Below are 17569 nucleotides of genomic sequence, written 5' to 3' on the forward strand. Positions count from 1 at the left end.
ACAAATTTCGTACCATAAATATTATATACAGACGTTGATGTGAAATTTTTCTTTATTTCGAACTGAAAAAAACATGTGTAGATTACAATAAAAAATTTTAGTACTAGCTTAAATTGCTTATCCCAAATAAATAATAGTTGGCTAAATTTTTTAAAAATGATCACAAACTTAAATTTTTATGCTTCTTCAATGAAACCGAAAGTGCGGCGACGTTTGTGGTACATTAACCTCCTTATCAGCTGTGCCAGCGATAACCTGCTAACTCCAATAACTACAAAGTAAGCGGAAAGTAGAGCAGAGAGTCCAGCTCTCACAGCCTCCCCGCCCAGCCAAAAATCGAGGCAATTATGTAGAGAAGAATCTTTCGAGCAGACTGCTGTTTAAATATTTGCGCGCCCACATGAGCAATTAATGGAATTCGTACGAAAGAGCCAGGCAATTAAATCGCAACACACTTCCATAAGGAAGATCATCGCAACTGGAGAGCTTTGAATAGTCCAACTCCCGGCCGCAAGTACTCCAACCAGATCCGACTGCCCTCTCACAGTTTCAGATACAGATACAACACACAATCACAACATACAGATACAGATACTGAGCGCAGAGTACAGAGTTTCACTCAACGAGCGATGATCGTTGGGCTTCGCATTCATTCCTCGAGAGTCAGTTGAGCATTGGACGTCCTCGTTAACGGTTGCCTGCGTCTTCTGAGCGACGAAGTAAGTGGTGCTGGTGGAGCTGCTGCATCTGTTGGCACCGAATCCACATCCACATCCACTCGTGTCTCAAGTCTTCTCGGTCACCTAATATTTGTTTTTTCGTTGTTTCGACTTGTTGTTGCTGCCTTTTAACCAGCCAGTTAAGAAAATGCAAAGAAAAGCCCCCACCTAGATAAAAAAAAAATGAAACATAAAAAGTATCTCGCATGTGACGGAGTGTTTCCCGTGAGGTTCTTGCCTTCGAGGTGCCGATACAATTACACGTAAAACGAGGCAACACAATCCCAGTTCAAAACGCCAGTCAGCAGAAATGCAACTTGGCAGCGAAGTGTGCACTCAAGTTTGGAAAACTGCATTTAATATTAAAATGGAATACGGAATAATAATAGTAGAGAAATATATTTTGGAAAATCGCCGAATAGTGCCATGTGTTACTCGACGAACGGTCACAGCGGAAAATGTATCTACCATATAAATATAGCCGATAAATAAACGAAAATAACGCAGTTGCTGCGCCCTCTGTGCATCCGTGAGATACAAAACGGAGTTCGTAAAAGTATCTGAGAGGTTTTTGAGTGCTTTCCTCCGATTTCCCTCTACCTGCTGCTTTGTGCGTGAGAGTGTGAATGTGAGTGTGTGTGTGTTGTGCCGATGAAGCAGTGGATAAAAACAAACCAAGCAATAAAGATACAGGCCAAAAGGTGCAAACAAAAACGCAGTTCAGCCATATAAAAAACCACGACTTGGGCTATAGTCTTTATATAGAGTGTGATATCAGCTAGTTCGTAGCCCCAAATTCTTATCGCCAAAGGAACTCGTGTTCGTGTTCATAGGCGCGTATCTCGTCTCGGCTCAAGACCCAGTCTATATACAATACTCCCGTTATGTGCAGCATGCGATCTGAAATCTGAATGGAGCGGATGTTCATTCCGACCATATATAGAATGTGGTGTGTGTATGTGTGCGCGGGGTGTAAGTTCCAGTATCAGTATTATGTGATTGGATGGACTGAACTGAACTCTGCGCAAAGGGTTCATCTGAAAGTCGGCCGCCCTGACAACAGATTTCGTATAGTTTTCGAACCGTAAAGAGCCCAACGGCTGATAAGACAGACCATTCAACAAAAGCGGGAAATAAATGGGTGCCATTGATAAACATAGGACTTATGTGCAAACAATTAATATAACTCAACAAAATTTTGGCTGTGTACTGTTCGTGATTCGGTGTTTAAAAATAAAACGAATCTAACCCTGATTCGGTTTGTGATTTCGAGCAGACAATGCTTTTGGAATAGAACGAGCCGGCATTTCTAGGAACTTATATTCATATTCGGACTGGGATCCACGATATCGGTATCACTGAATGAAATACCAGAATGAAATACTTCTCTATAAGTTCCTTCAGCTGGATGATGTCTTGAATTCCGCATCTCACCCACGAGAACTGGTATTTTCCTGTATCCAAGGGAATCTTTGAGTTTGCTCTCATATTGCATTCGTTTTCAGAGGATGTGATATCATCTTGCCGCAAATACTGGGCAAATATTTGCTAATTAGTGCCTCTACTTAACTGAATTCATAGAAAAGACACACATGAATCTTAGAGCTTGGATCTGCAGAATCTCAATTAATCCAACCTTGCAACTAGTGCAGTGCTCATAAATACTAAGAACTAAAAACCTCATTACTAATTGTGGCGGTTGCAGCTCAAAGTTGAGAATGAGAATGAGTTGAGGAGTAGATGAAATCATCGCATAGAATTACTTCAAGTTACCGAATAGCAAAGATACGCATGGTGGGCAGTACAAGCACATATATATGTACTTCACTCGACTGGAGCTCATGCTCGAGCGTTTATTTATGTCTCTGCTTGTTGTTTAAAATTTTCATTTGCAGTTCTCGTTTTGTTTACCCGAAAAGCAAATGAACTCATTGCCGGCCTGGCCACTAAAGTTTATTTTTCAAGCGATTTGCTCGGCGAACTAATTAAAAATCGGCCCCGGAACATGGAGCAATATGTGGCACACATGTTCTGCGATTTGGTTATATCTAAACTGATTCATAATCTCGTGCATTTTCCAGCATATGAAGTCGCTCAGGCACACCAACAAGAATAGGATTTCGTAATGAATTGACGAGCGAGACACCAAAGTACAACCTCGAAGGAACAACCCACCAGCCCAGAGAGCCACACAGACTTTGGAATTTCTCCACTCGTCCTAGTGACACCCAAGCCCACCTGTAGCCCAACGAGCCACCCAAAACCGAACCCACCATGAAGCGCAGCCGGTGGAGCCACAGTGGCTCCTCCACGGCTCGACTCCTGCTGATCGGAGTATTGTTCGCCAGCTGTTCCACCGCCATCCTGGGTGCCCAGCGTCCCCCCATCAACTCCGCCGGAGGTCACGAACTGCGCGGAACCACCTTCATGCCGGCCCTGGAGTGCTACGATCCATACGGCAGGCCACAGGTAAGGGACTAGCACTCGGAGCCACTGTTTACCCTCATTGTTTGTCCACAAACCAATTGAGAAGAATTGAGAATTAGTGGTCGGGCATTCAGCTTTTGGGCTGGGTCAATTCGAGTGAGAGATGCCAACTAATTGAGTAATTAAGCGACAGTTTCGTAGGAAGGAAAGAAATCGGGGGAAGTTCTGGGAATCTATCAATTACAGTGGTCAAAACAGAATAATTTTAATGAATAGTATTGTTCTTTCTTTAGTAAACTTTCAGTTGTACGAGTAATTACATATATATTTTAATTTGTAGGTATTAAATTATTATTATTATTGCTTTTTTATTCCTTAGAAATGTCTGCCAGAATTTATCAATGCTGCCTATCAACTGCAAATTGAGTCAACTAATACCTGTGGTGAGCAGAATGACAACCACTTCTGCATACAAACCATGAACCAAAATCACAAAAACTGCGAATTTTGCAAGTTAGTAAAGAAAAAGTCCTACAATTCCTTCATAAATAATTAATTTAAAAAATTTGTTTATAGATACAATGATCATAATCCATCCTTCTTGACGGATTTGCATGATCCGCAAAGTCCAACGTGGTGGCAATCGGAGACCATGTTCGAGGGCATTCAGCACCCGAACTATGTGAATCTGACTTTGCACCTTGGTAAGCATAATAGATGATGAGTTTAAAAACAATATTTTCAATATGTGTACATCTTCTGAAACCCAGGAAAATCCTATGACATCACCTACGTGCGCATTCTCTTCCGCTCACCAAGACCCGAATCCTTTACGATTTACAAGAGGACCTCGGAGAGTGGACCCTGGATTCCCTACCAGTTCTACAGTGCCACCTGTCGCGACACCTACTCCCTGCCAGATTCGCGAGCCATTCGCAAGGGTGAGGGCGAGGCCCATGCTCTGTGTACCAGCGAATACAGTGATATCTCGCCGTTGAGGGACGGTGAGATTGCCTTCTCCACGCTGGAGGGTCGTCCCAGTGGCATCAATTTTGAGCGCAGCGGAGAACTGCAGGAGTGGGTCACGGCCACGGATATCCGTATCACGCTGGACCGACTGAACACCTTCGGTGACGAACTCTTCGGTGATTCCCAGGTGCTCAAGTCGTACTTCTATGCCATCAGTGACATTGCCGTGGGTGCGCGTTGCAAGTGCAATGGACATGCCAGCAAGTGTGTACCGAGCACGGGAATGCATGGCGAGAGGACTCTGGTCTGCGAGTGCCGGCACAATACGGATGGACCCGATTGCGATCGCTGTCTGCCACTCTACAACGACCTCAAGTGGAAGAGATCCACCTCAACGGAGGTCAACGAGTGCAAAGGTGGGTGCAATCAACTTAAATATTAGAGTAAAGTTATAGTTCCTTCCACTTCTATGCATTCTCATATGAATATTTGAATGAAACTAAATTTTTCTAAAAAAGGAATAAATTCGATTGCTGACCTAGCAAAAAAACTCTTTCATAATAAGGAACTACATTTGTCAAACTAGTTTTACCCAACTGCACTTTCAGCGAGGTGGGGGAGATGGTCTTTCAGGTTTTCAATTAGCTGGACACTGCATCCAGTCTAGAGCTTCTTTATAAGGACAGACCACTTTGCCGTTAGAGTCAGTTTTGTTTGAGAGAAGCGAAGACAGTCCATCTATCAGTCATGTTTGCGCCTAGCTTGCCAGCGGTCATCCTTTTGGTGCTGCCTTTTGTCCAAGGCTGGTCGCATGATTACAGTTTGGAGACCAATCTTATAGGGCCAGAAGTGCCAAATTGGTACCTGATCAACTGTATAAATAGTTCTAGAAGAGTTGAAGGAAATGCACTAAAGTATATTGTAATTCTTAGCTTGCAACTGCAATGGATTGGCGGACAAGTGCTTCTTCGACGCGAATCTGTTCAATCGGACGGGTCATGGAGGTCACTGCCTGGACTGCCGCGAGAATCGCGATGGACCCAACTGCGAACGCTGCAAGGAGAACTTCTATATGCGCGACGATGGCTACTGCGTCAACTGCGCCTGCGATCCCGTTGGCTCCAGATCGCTGCAGTGCAACAGCCACGGCAAGTGCCAGTGTAAGCCGGGTGTGACTGGCGACAAGTGCGACCGCTGCGATAACAACTACTACCAATTCGGTCCCCATGGATGCCAGCAGTGCGGATGCGACAGTGGGGGATCCCATCAGAATACACCCGCCTGCGATACCGAGACTGGAATCTGCTTCTGCAAGGAGAATGTGGAGGGCAGACGCTGCAATGAGTGAGTTAATCTGCAGTAGACAATCCCAGCTTAATATCTCTGCTAAACTTTTGATTTCTGTCATAGATGCAAGCCAGGCTTCTTCAATCTGGACAAGAACAATCGATTTGGTTGCACACCCTGCTTCTGCTATGGGCACACCTCCGAGTGCATGACTGCCCCAGGATACTCCATTGTTTCGGTCACCTCCAATTTTAACAAATTCAAGGAACGCTGGACGGCCGCCGATTTGAATCAACGCGAGGTGGACATCAAGTACAACCAGTATAGCCGAAGCATTGGAACCACCGCTCAGGGAAATGAGCACGTCTACTTCCAGGCACCGGATCGCTTCCTCGGCGATCAGCGTGCCTCCTACAACAGGGATCTGAAATTCAAGCTCCAGCTAGTTGGTCAGGTGGCCAATACCGGAGTGAGTGACGTGATCTTGGAGGGTGCTGGCAGCCGCATCTCCCTGCCCATCTTCGCCCAGGGCAATGGAATACCCGACCAGGGAGTTAAGGAGTATACCTTCCGTCTGCATGAACATCATGATTACCAGTGGCAACCAAGCCAGTCGGCTCGTGGATTCCTTTCGATTCTGTCCAATCTGACGGCCATTAAGATCAGGGCCACGTACTCGGTGCAGGGTGAGGCCATCCTGGATGATGTCGAGCTGCAGACGGCACATCGTGGAGCCGCCGGCCACCCGGCCACCTGGATCGAGCAGTGTACCTGTCCGGAGGGTTACCTGGGCCAGTTCTGTGAGTCCTGTGCTCCAGGCTATCGCCACAGTCCCGCTCGCGGCGGTCCCTTCATGCCCTGCATCCCCTGCGATTGCCATGGTCATGCGGACATCTGTGACTCGGAGACGGGCAGGTGCATTTGCCAGCACAACACCCACGGCGATAACTGCGATCAGTGTGCCAAGGGATTCTACGGAAATGCCCTGGGCGGAACTCCCAACGACTGCAAGCGTTGCCCCTGTCCCAATGATGGTGCCTGCCTGCAGATCAACGAAGATACGGTCATCTGTACGGAGTGCCCGAAGGGTTACTTTGGTTCCCGTTGCGAGCAGTGTAGCGATGGCTTCTTCGGAGATCCCACGGGTCTCCTGGGTGAGGTGCAGACTTGTAAGAGCTGTGACTGCAATGGCAACGTGGATCCCAATGCCGTGGGCAATTGCAACCGGACTACGGGCGAGTGCTTAAAGTGTATCCACAATACAGCCGGAGAGCACTGTGATCAGTGTTTGTCCGGACACTTTGGTGATCCTCTGGCCTTGCCTCATGGACGCTGTGATCGCTGCAGTTGCTACGAGGCTGGAACCGAGCAGGATGAACAGAGTATCACGCGATGTGACCAAGTCACTGGTCAGTGCCAGTGCAAGCCGAATGTAATTGGAAGGGATTGCGGAGAGTGCCAGCCGGGCTATTTCAACATCCGATCGGGCAATGGCTGCGAGAACTGCCTGTGCGATCCGGTGGGCAGCTACAACTCCACCTGCGATCGCTACTCTGGCCAGTGTCACTGCCGACCAGGTGTAATGGGTCAGCGGTGCGATCAGTGCGAGAACTATTTCTACGGATTCTCCAGCGAGGGCTGCAAGCCATGCGAATGCGACGAGAGCGGCTCAAAGGGATTCCAGTGCGACCAGAATGGTCAGTGTCCTTGCAATGATAACGTGGAAGGACGTCGTTGCGATCGCTGCAAGGAGAACAAGTACGACAGGCATCGGGGTTGCATCGATTGCCCCGATTGCTATAACCTCGTCCAAGATGCCGCCGATTTGCATCGTGCCAAGTTGTTCAATCTCAGTCAAACGCTGGACGAGATTGCTCGCACGCCGGTGACCAATGACGATGAGTTCGAGGCCAAGTTGAAGGCGGTGCAGGAGAAGGTGGCTGTCCTGGCCCAGGATGCACGCGATAATTCCGGTGATGGTGGTCAAACATACGCAGAGGTCATCGATGATCTTCACAAGCACCTGGACAGCGTGAGAGAGCATCTGGTGAGCGCGGATAAGTTCCAGGCAGATGCCAATGGGGAGATCGACAGGGCGCGCCAGAACTATACCATTCTGGACCAGATCACCGAGAACGCCAAGAAGGAACTGCAGCAGGCCCTCGACCTCCTGAATGACGAAGGTGCTCAGGCTTTGGCCCGGGCCAAGGAGAAGTCTGTGGAATTTGGACAGCAATCGGAACAGATCTCGGACATCTCGCGGGAGGCTCGTGCCCTGGCCGACAAACTGGAGTCGGAGGCCCAGTTCGATTTGAAGAACGCCAAGGATGCCAAGGATGCGGTGGAGAAGGCCCATCAGCTGGCCAAGAGTGCCATCGATTTGCAGCTAAAGATCGGCACCGAGCTCCGTTCGGAGGTTGGTCTGGAGCTGAGTCATGTGAAACAATCCCTGGGCACCGTAGTGCAGACCTCCAAGGAGGCTCTTCGCAAAGCCAACGAGGTCTACGATACAGCATTGACCCTGCTCAATGATGTCAATCGTCAGACGCAACCGGAAATCGATATCAGTCAGTTGAAGAAGGATGCAGTGGCCGCCAATGAACGAGCGGATGAGCTACTCAAGCAGATAACTGAATTGTCCAACAGCAACGGCGAACTCTTTGCGGATTTCGAAACGGAACAGGAACTGACGGAGGCGCTGCTTAAGAGGTGGGTGCTCCACGCCTTATCCTTATTAACTCTTTTCTAACTTGATCTATAATTTCAGAGCTGAACAGCAGCAACTGGAGGACATCGAGCTGCTAGAGCGAGCCAAGGCTGCCCACGACAAGGCTACCAAGGCAGTGGAACAGGGCGACAATACCCTAAAGGAGGCCAACAATACCTACGAGAAGTTGGCCGGCTTCCAGTCGGATGTCCAGCGCTCTTCTGAGAGTGCGGAGAAAGCCCTGCAGACGGTGCCCAACATCGAGAAGGAGATTCAGAATGCGGAAAGCCTGATCAGCCAGGCGGAGGAGGCTCTCGATGGAGCCAATAAGAATGCCAACGAGGCCAAGAAGAATGCCCAGGAGGCGCAGCTGAAGTATGCCGAACAGGCTTCCAAGGTAAGTCATTCAGGGACATCTTATTATCCTTACTAAATTCGTAAAATTTCTTGACAGGATGCTGAGCTGATCCGCCGCAAAGCCAATGAGACCAAGGTGGCTGCCCGCAATCTGCGCGAAGAGGCCGACCAACTGAATCATCGCGTGAAACTCACCGAAATGGACATCTTCAAGCTGGAGGAGAGCTCGACCAAGGACGACAATCTGGTGGACGACGCCAAGCGAAAGGTGGGTCAGGCCAAGGCCGATACCCAGGAGGCCCAGAAGCAGATCGAGAAGGCCAATGCCGACCTGACGGCCATCAAGGATGAGCTGGAGAATCTGAAGGACATCAACACGGGCGATTTGGATAGATTGGGTAAGAAACAGAAACCTCTCTAATCTGAATTTACTTATGAGTAATCTAATTAATCTCGCAGAGAATCGTTTGGCCACTGTGGAGGGTGAGATCAATCGCGTCAACCTGACGGGACGCATCGAAAAGTACCGGGAACAGCGCACCATTCAGAAGAATCTGATCGACAAGTACGATGCCGAGCTGAGGGAGCTCAAGGATGAAGTCCAGAATATTGGACTTATTTCCAAGGCTCTCCCCGATAGCTGCTTCAGTCGCAATCGCCTGGAACCCTAGAGCTCTGCGAACAACCCCACTTCCCATAACAACTACTTCAATTTTAACTAAGAACGAAGATCTGAGACGAGACGAACAAATCAGATTTATGATAGAACGTAGACGTTGAATGAAATTATGTAATTTTAGTGCCTTAGCCGAAATATTCTGTTTAGTGACCCAGCCCAAGGATCCAAGGATCCACAAAGGAGACCAACTGAGCAACGTTAAGCTTTAACGCATCATCGTTCGCCTACTGTATGCCATATACTATAATGATACAACGGATACAAGAGGATGGATGATGGCCACATCGAGAATCAACTGCCAACTGTGCTTCACCAGTTTCAAGCCAGCAACGGACTGTATTATATGTTAAAAATGAGACACTAAACGAAACACACAAGACCTTGTACTCCCACAATCCGACAATCCAATCGCATATCTATATCTCTACCGTAGCTCCACCTGAAGTCTATTCTAAACACTTATATATTAACATATTTGTCATCTACGTTTAATGTGCCAATACAATTACCATGTATCTTTGTGTATAAGTCGCTTAAAGAGTTTCCTTTCAAAATATAACTTTTCCAACGTTGTAAGTTTGTAAAAATCCACCCTTTAAACTTGAACTGGGGAAATATAAGGATGCTCAAGCGAAGTGACGTTTTGAAGTCGAGGTTATTTTACTTTTTCATTCAGCTTTGATTTGCCATCACCCATTATAATCGAAACACAACTTAAAAAATATATAAATTTGAATATCTACATGTAAAATGTAACGTAAAGTAGAGTCGATGAAACGATAGACTTTTCGATAGTATACAAATTTCGACTTTCGATACTACTGATGCTACTATCGCTCGTTTTGCATATCTAATGCACGTGTTGTTTCAATTTGTTTGTAAACAAAAGTTTTCTTAAATGAGTTTTTAGCTGCAGACCGACAAATTAGCCACAAAAGATGTCACGAATTATAGTCAAACAGCTGCCCAAGCATGTGAGTATGTAGACTTGTTAAAAAAAAGCATCTACTTAAACTGAAATTGTAGATCACCGAAGACAAACTGCGTCAGATTTTTGGTGCCCAGGGCACGATTACGGATCTGCAACTAAAATACACGCCCGATGGAAAGTTTCGGCAATTTTGCTTCGTGGGTTACAGCACCGAGGAGGAGGCCCAATCGGCCATCCGGCACTTTGACAACACATGCATTCAGACCAGCCGGGTGCGCGTCGAATCCTGTGCTGCCTTGGGCAGCGAAGATAAGCCACAATCTTGGAGCAAGTACGCCAAGGACAGCAAGAAGAACCTAGACAAATTGAAGGAGAAGGAAAGGGAGGCGGCTGCCAAGGCTAAGGAGTCTGAGAAAAAGAAGAAGAAAGATAAAGTTGACAAGGTGGACCAAATTTTGAGCAGACACAAAGACGATCCGGAATTCCAAGAGTTTCTAGAGGCGCATGACAAGTCGCGAACGCTGTGGGGAAACGATTTGGGTATAAATAAAAATCGGGAGAACGAAGAAGAGGATGATGAGGAACAGGAAGAATCTCGAGCTGCCAGAGATGACAGTGGAGTGGATGCAGATGCAGGAGATGAGGATGGCTCAGGCGATGAGGCAGATGAGGAAGAAGACACCGATAAACTGGCCGAAAAGCCCATCAGCGATCTTGAGTATATGAAATCCCTGATGGCAACCACATCCGGCGAAGCTACTGCAAAGAAACCCAAAGCCAAGGCGGATAAATCAAATTTGGAGCTGTTCACCATTAAAATACACAATGTACCATACAACACCAAGCGCCAGGAGGTGCTAAAGTTTTTCAAGCCCCTGAAACCGTACTCCGTTCGGCTGCCCAGCAAAGTTCACGGCTTCTGCTACGTGGGTTTTAAAACTGAGAAAGACATGGCCAAGGGAATGCTTAAAAACAAGAGTTTCATCAAGGGCAAGCAAGTATTCTTCTCCGACTTTACAGAGAAGAACAAGGTGACCAAAGCGAGCAAGAGTGGACAACCATTGGCACCAGCCGCCGTCGATGCGGGCAATGCGAAGTGGAAGCATCAGCAGGACAGTTTATCCAAAGAAGATGACATCTCCGAGTCCGGGAGGATATTCTTTCGTAATCTAGCATACACTACTACCGAAGAGGATCTGCGCAAGCTTTTCGAGCAGTTCGGTCCCGTGGTGGAGGTTAACTTGCCCCTCGACAAGCTAACGCGAAAAATCAAGGGCTTTGGTACAGTTACGTACATGATGCCGGAGCACGCATTAAAGGCTTTTAATACCCTCGATGGCACTGATTTCCATGGCCGTCTCTTGCACCTTCTGCCCAGCAAGGACATCGAAAAGAATCCGAAAGAGGATTTGGATGAAAACGATGCCAGTCTGTCATTCAAAGAAAAGAAGGCCTTGAAACTCAAGAAGAACGCCCAAAAACCAATTGGCTGGAACACATTGTTTCTGGGTGCCAATGCTGTTGCAGAAATTCTCGCCAAGCAATTCAAGACCTCAAAGGAACGCATCCTGGACACAAGCGATGGTGGCAGTAGTGCCGCCGTGCGCTTGGCTTTGGGAGAAACCCAAGTCGTCATCGAGATGAAGCGCTTCCTGGAGGAAGAAGGCGTTCGTCTTGATGCATTTGATGAGCCCGCAAAGAAACGTTCTAACACTGTTATACTAGCCAAGAATTTGCCAGCGGCCACAGAGATTTCAGAGATTACCCCCATCTTTAGTCGATTTGGCCCAATTGGCAGGATTGTGCTTCCTCCCAGTGGGGTTACGGCACTTATCGAGTACTGTGATCCTTTGGAGGCGAGGCAAGCTTTCAAGAAGTTGGCCTACAGTAAATTCAAGAATGCCCCACTCTATTTGGAGTGGGCTCCCGAGCAGGTCTTTACCAAGACCCTTAGTGGAGAGCCAGTGATTCCCAAATCGGAACCGAAACCAAAGGAGGAGGTAAAGCCAGAGGAGAAACCGATTGTAAATGATGCGAAACCTGACGAGGAGGATTCTAGGGCAGAGGATGCCGATGATGAACCCGAACCGAATACAACACTATTTCTACGGAACCTTAACTTTAAAACCGTACAGGAAACCGTTGAGAAACACTTCCGCCATTTGGGTAGCATTCACACTGTTGAAATTGCTAAGCGAAGGGATCCCGAGAATCCCCGGGAATTCAAGTCCCTTGGCTACGGCTTCATTCAGTTCAAGAAGTCCTCAGTGGCAGAGCACGCTCTCAAGAACTTGCAGCTCACCCACATAGATGGTAATCCCGTGGAACTGAAGCGCAGCGATCGTGTGCTCAAGTAAGCCTCGGAAAACCGAACTTTACTTTTTCTTTGCTAATGGGATAATCTTTTCCAGAACCCAAGATAATGATGGCGCACAACGTCGACTGGCCTCACAGAAGAAGCAAACGGGAACCAAAATCCTGGTGCGAAATATTCCCTTCCAGGCACAATACCGCGAGGTTCGAGATATATTCAAGTACGTATAGGTCATACCGGTTAGGAAAAATTCTAATCCGTGCTTTTAGGGCTTTTGGCGAACTGCGATCCTTACGTATTCCTAAAAAGGCGACCACGGGCGAGGATGCGCATCGTGGTTTCGGTTTCGTTGACTACATGTCCAAGGCGGAGGCCAAACGCGCCTTCGACGCCCTAAGCGCCAGTACGCATCTTTACGGTCGTCGTTTGGTGCTTGAGTGGAGCGCCAACGACGACAACCAGGACGTGGAGGAGCTTCGCAAGCGAACGGCAGCCAAATTCGATGGCAGTCAAGCGGCCACTGCGGCCAAACGCAGTAGAAAATCCTTCTTCGATGTGGAGGGCAGTGTGCAGCCAAATCAAGATGACGACGAAGAGGAGGAGCAATAGGCCTCAGGCGTAGCTTGAAAGTGTAGAAAGAACACGATATAATAAATAGAAATTGTTATTTTTATGAACAAAACTGCACGACTCTGTTTTAATAACTGCAAGTTACTATCGAATCCGTAACCGCAATAACGAAATAGTTCCAAGTAAGTACTAGGAAACCTATTTGTTGTTCATGTTGCGCAGGAGCAGAAAGAAGTTTGCACTCAACCGAAAGACCTGAAAGTGGAATCTTAATATGGTATGAAATAAAAGACAATTTCAATACAATACCTGCACTAGGAACTTGTGGGAGAGACTTGTAAACCCACCCACGCTTAAAACAAAAGTTCGGCGTGAGAAAAGCAGCATCATTTTGATCATGAACTTGAATTCCCTTGACTCATTATACCAACTACAGTTGTACCAGTCATGGAACAGCAGTTCACTCTAAAAATACAATAATTCCTTACATAAAAATTGAAATTATACAATATAATATACCTGGCTCTCCACCTTCTGTGCACTCACGTTGTACAGAGTGATCTCCAGAGCTATGGTCACAAAGTAGACCATAATCATGCCCATCCACACCCAGCCCACTTCCTAATGAAACAATTTTTAAATAAAAAGATTTGTAAATTCTATAGCTTATCAATCAACTCACCAAAACCGTGCTGATCTTGTAGAGCAGCATGCAGATCAAAATACTGCTAACGGAACACTGAACCAGGATGATATACTTGAAGAGGTTTTCAATTTGATTATGATGGCTAAATGAAAAGTGGTTTGAAGAGTTAGTTTTAAGAAGTCTATCCTCTCACCTTGATATGCGAGCAAAAAGCCTCACGCAACATTGAAGATATTTAACTCTTTGGTCCTTGGGAACCAGGATATCCGAGGTGGAATTTTGGACCAGAAACCTTAGGACTTTTATCAGACCAGACTCATATCTGGTAAGGACCACGAAAAGGCTGTTAAAGCCAAAAACGGCTTAAGGGAAAAGTTTTTTAATTATTATTCAAGTTAATAACTTAGCAGACCCACCAAAAAAGCACCAAAGAGGACCAGATTGAAGTAAAAAGAAGCGAATCACATAGGAAGGAAATTCATAATTTCCCAATTGCAAATAAGGCACAATTGCCGGGTAAGCTGTAATATACATATATTAATTAAATCAGAATGTTGAAGTGGTACCCTTAGTTTGCCTACTCAAGGTCATTTCACAGGTATCCTTGTCCTTGATATAGCAATCGAAGATATATTGAAAGTATGGTCGCACACAATAGTATAGAACAGGCATGCAAACGATCTTGAAGAAGAACATCACCTGACGATCGATTATCATCCAATTGTTAAGCAAAATCAAACTAACTGAGCTCAGCAGTTCCTTTTTTCTCGGCAAATCTGTTTTTGAAATGTTTCGAACATATTAAAGAACAGATATCACTGACTCTACTGTCTTACCCAATTGAAAAAGACCCAGGGACTTTAATACCTCTCCAGTCTCCGTAGAAAACACTAGTTGGGAACACGATTCCACTTTGTTCTGAAAGTGAAACATCTTAACCACACCAACGCTTAATTGAAAGGTAAGCAAAACAGCCTAATAGAATATATAAAGAATTAGAAGTGCGCAGATTAGGAATAAGGCACATTAAACCAAACCTCAACGTAGGTCTCGAAGGAGATCATATAGTTCTCCATAATAAAGGCGACGAGACTGTAGATTATACTCAAGTTAACAATCAACACCAAAATGCGAGTTCTGGATAAGAAAGACCCTAATTTAACAAAAACAATCTTTATATAGTAGGTTAAGCCATACAATCGACAGTATTTCGAGCTACGCTTCCTCGGTGCAATATTAACTCCCAGTGCATAGGCACTGTACTCCACCCAGAGAAGCCCCAGTTTTGGCAGCTTGTCGATCCGCTCCAGCTCGTGATCCAGTTGGTCCTGCATTCCGTATTGATGAATCCTGTACTAATTGAAGAGAGCTCGTATCCTACGCTTTTTATGCATTTGCATTGGCGTTTGGGTCTCAATTAGGCTTCCCAAATTATATGGTTCCTTCAAAATAATTTGCTATTCGTTGTGGTTATTGTGCAACTCGATAGGAGACACAAATAATTATACAAATTGGATGGGCGTTACTCAAAAGCATTAAAAATTTAGAACTCATCGAAGGTCCATGGCTACAAAGGCCTCAAAAAAGGCTAATAATGAAATTAGTGTTAGCAATATCGAGTAAGAGGGAACATCGCCTTGACTTTTAATACATCTTTAAAATTAAAGTAATTTCTAAGCGCGAGACTTATTTACTTTTTAAGGCTTGTGTTTTGACAAAAATATATATATATATATATATATTATTAAACACTTGAATAAAAGCTTCAACCATACTGTTTTTTTGTTGACTTTGCAACAATATGCTGCTAAAGGGCAGATAATATTTCAGCTAACTCTGTAATAACGTTAAATTTACTCAAAAATTGTTACAAAAATACGTTTCATGGGTGAATCTTGCTATTTCTATATTTCTACTTCAACCTCACATCGGCAATTGTCATCAGGACATCTCAAATATATATATACAATCAACATTAAATCTTAATATTTATGAACATAAAAACAGTTAGTTGATACTTATCCTCCCCGAAATCCTATTCTAAATGGCAAAAATTATATTTCAACTAAAGACAACATTTATTTTTGAAAATTCTGTCCGTTACTTTAAATTATACATTCGACTCGAATAAGTACATTTTTTTTTCTACTAATGTAAATTTACATTGATTGTCTTGCATTCGTTGTCTACTGCGAGTTGCAGGTGTTTTGCCGTTATCGCCACACAGTCACACTGTGAAATAAGGTAAACAATTTTATTCGCAACTCAGAAATCGGGTGATAATATCAGTTTGAACTAGTCTGGAGTACTTGGCGGGCAGTGATAAGTCACATCAGCCAAGGCCCGCCCCTAAGGGCAACAATGGAAGAACGCAAGCTGCTCCGCGCGGTGAAATCAACTAATCCACTGGTCTACCTGGACATTTCCATTGGCAAGGAGGATGGTGAGTGGAATCTGACCATTGCCATGCCAACCAACTAGTTGAATCTGTTACTCACACGTACATATATAATGTCACAGCGGGTCGAATGATAATTGAACTGCGCAAGGATGTTGTGCCGAAGACAGCGGAAAATTTCCGTGCCCTGTGCACGGGCGAATGTGGTATCGGTACTCTGGGCAAACCGCTCCACTACAAGGGCACAAAGTTCCACAAGATCAAGCGAGTCTTCGTCGTCCAGAGTGGGGATGTGGTGAAGAACGATGGAAGCAGCGGCGAGAGCATCTACGGACCAGTTTTCGATGACGAGAACTTCGAACTCTCAGTAAGTTCCATTTTACAAAAAGAGGTCACGGATATCTCCACATTCTTTTTTCCAATAGAACCGCCTATAAATGCATTAAACTATTTTCTTTAATACTTAAATACTTATACTAAGATCAAAATTTTTTGACATGAATGGCATCATTCATGCATATCTTTTATAACCATATCATATAACCGATAATCTCCCACAGCACAACGAAGAGGGCGTGGTCAGCATGGCCAACTACGGCAAGCCAAACTCCAACAACTCGCAGTTTTTCATTTCCGCCGCGGGCTGTGAAAATCTGAATGGAACAAACGTAGTCGTAGGTCGTGTTTTACGCGGCCTGGGTATCGTAGCTGAAATGGAACAAAACTGCACTGACGAGGGCGATCCCACGGCGCCGATCGTGATACGGGACTGCGGAGAGATAGCTCACAACGAGGACTGGGGCATCGAGTGCAACGACGAGACGACGGACAAGTTGCCTGCCTATCCCCAAGACTGGCCGCGCAAGCTCGACAAGTTCACAGTGAGTTATGGTTACATATATAATCCGTCAATATCACTACTTGTTGTGCAACAGGGAGATGGGGCGGTGGAACTTCTCACGGGCATTCGCCAATCGGGCAATCACTTCTATCAGCTTGGACGCTATCACGAAGCACGGGCAAAATATCGCAAGGCGAATCGATACTATCATTACCTGAGCAGACAGTTCGGTTGGCAGCAGCTGAATCCTCTCAAAAAACACCTTGTAGATGAGGATCTGCTCAAGGTCGACGGCTTCTCCGTGGTAAACAACATTAATGCAGCCGCTGTGGACCTAAAAGTTGGCAACTATACGAGCGCTAGAGAAGTTTGCAACGAAGCCATTCGTCTAGATCCGAAATGTAGCAAGGCTTTCTATCGACGCGCCCAGGCGCAGCGCGGATTGCGCAACTACGAGGAGGCCATAAACGATCTGAAAACGGCTCACAATCTCCTGCCGGAGAATAAACAGATCCTAAATGAACTGAACAGCACCAAGCAGCTCCTGGCCCAGTACAACCGACAACAACGAAATGCCCTTAAAAATCTTTTTGCCTAGCTGGCAGCCAGTCACCATTTTCATGGCTTTTTTAAATGTAAATACTTATTAATAAATAAATGTTGGATTTACCAAGTCAGTGGTTTACCACAAGAAGGTAATGTGCAAGTTTTCGTTTAAATGGAA

At 45.7% G+C, this 17569-nt stretch overlaps 4 protein-coding genes across 8 annotated transcripts; 3 read left to right on the plus strand and 1 right to left on the minus strand.

Moving 5' to 3' along the window:
- The first annotated feature begins 660 nt into the window (after positions 1-660).
- LanB2 (Laminin B2) lies at positions 661-9727 on the plus strand. 2 transcript variants are annotated; one of them, NM_079282.2, is made up of 10 exons: positions 661-719; positions 2801-3188; positions 3526-3659; positions 3723-3850; positions 3917-4531; positions 5048-5459; positions 5526-8111; positions 8170-8506; positions 8564-8864; positions 8926-9727. In NM_079282.2, exons 2-10 carry the CDS (start codon positions 2994-2996, stop codon positions 9135-9137), a joined length of 4920 nt encoding a protein of 1639 aa, NP_524006.1. In that variant the 5' UTR covers positions 661-719; positions 2801-2993; the 3' UTR covers positions 9138-9727. The 2 variants fall into 2 exon arrangements, with proteins under 2 accessions (NP_524006.1, NP_001287009.1); NM_001300080.1 differs by lacking the exon at positions 661-719 and adding an exon at positions 1707-1860.
- Positions 9728-9983: 256 nt separating this feature from the next.
- On the plus strand, positions 9984-13068 carry CG3335 (uncharacterized protein). Its single transcript, NM_140080.2, has 4 exons — positions 9984-10119; positions 10172-12429; positions 12488-12610; positions 12660-13068. The coding sequence occupies exons 1-4, from the start codon at positions 10084-10086 to the stop codon at positions 12997-12999; spliced, it is 2757 nt and encodes a 918-aa protein (NP_648337.1). The 5' UTR covers positions 9984-10083; the 3' UTR covers positions 13000-13068.
- Or67b (Odorant receptor 67b) lies at positions 13063-14940 on the minus strand (the record flags this gene model as incomplete). Its single annotated transcript, NM_079283.5, has 10 exons — positions 13063-13215; positions 13270-13425; positions 13480-13581; positions 13643-13748; positions 13800-13968; positions 14023-14127; positions 14188-14382; positions 14443-14581; positions 14644-14743; positions 14804-14940. The coding sequence occupies 10 exons, from the start codon at positions 14938-14940 to the stop codon at positions 13159-13161; spliced, it is 1266 nt and encodes a 421-aa protein (NP_524007.2). The 3' UTR covers positions 13063-13158.
- Cyp40 (Cyclophilin 40) lies at positions 14423-17542 on the plus strand. 4 transcript variants are annotated; one of them, NM_140081.3, is made up of 6 exons: positions 14423-14567; positions 15809-15850; positions 15906-16049; positions 16127-16371; positions 16565-16885; positions 16940-17542. In NM_140081.3, the coding sequence occupies exons 3-6, from the start codon at positions 15968-15970 to the stop codon at positions 17441-17443; spliced, it is 1152 nt and encodes a 383-aa protein (NP_648338.1). In that variant the 5' UTR covers positions 14423-14567; positions 15809-15850; positions 15906-15967; the 3' UTR covers positions 17444-17542. The 4 variants fall into 4 exon arrangements, with proteins under 4 accessions (NP_648338.1, NP_729517.1, NP_729518.1 ...); NM_168354.2 differs by having other exon boundaries at positions 15809-16049; NM_168355.3 differs by lacking the exon at positions 14423-14567 and having other exon boundaries at positions 15719-15850.
- Positions 17543-17569: the final 27 nt, after the last annotated feature.

Source organism: Drosophila melanogaster, chromosome 3L (genome assembly GCF_000001215.4).
Source record: "Drosophila melanogaster chromosome 3L".
Lineage (NCBI taxonomy): Eukaryota > Metazoa > Arthropoda > Insecta > Diptera > Drosophilidae > Drosophila > Drosophila melanogaster.

Excerpts from the sequence above, each read along its gene's own strand:
- Cyp40 (NM_168354.2), top strand. The coding sequence starts at position 15,968 with ATGGAAGAACGCAAGCTGCTCCGCGCGGTGAAATCAACTAATCCACTG. Across the intron at positions 16,372-16,564 it reads ACGAGAACTTCGAACTCTCA|CACAACGAAGAGGGCGTGGT; the intron begins GTAAGTTCCATT and ends AATCTCCCACAG. Across the intron at positions 16,886-16,939 it reads GCAAGCTCGACAAGTTCACA|GGAGATGGGGCGGTGGAACT; the intron begins GTGAGTTATGGT and ends GTTGTGCAACAG.
- CG3335 (NM_140080.2), top strand. The coding sequence starts at position 10,084 with ATGTCACGAATTATAGTCAAACAGCTGCCCAAGCAT. Across the intron at positions 12,430-12,487 it reads CGCAGCGATCGTGTGCTCAA|AACCCAAGATAATGATGGCG; the intron begins GTAAGCCTCGGA and ends AATCTTTTCCAG. Across the intron at positions 12,611-12,659 it reads GAGGTTCGAGATATATTCAA|GGCTTTTGGCGAACTGCGAT; the intron begins GTACGTATAGGT and ends CCGTGCTTTTAG.
- LanB2 (NM_079282.2), top strand. The coding sequence starts at position 2,994 with ATGAAGCGCAGCCGGTGGAGCCACAGTGGCTCCTCCACGGCTCGACTC. Across the intron at positions 3,189-3,525 it reads ATCCATACGGCAGGCCACAG|AAATGTCTGCCAGAATTTAT; the intron begins GTAAGGGACTAG and ends TTTATTCCTTAG. Across the intron at positions 8,507-8,563 it reads ATGCCGAACAGGCTTCCAAG|GATGCTGAGCTGATCCGCCG; the intron begins GTAAGTCATTCA and ends ATTTCTTGACAG.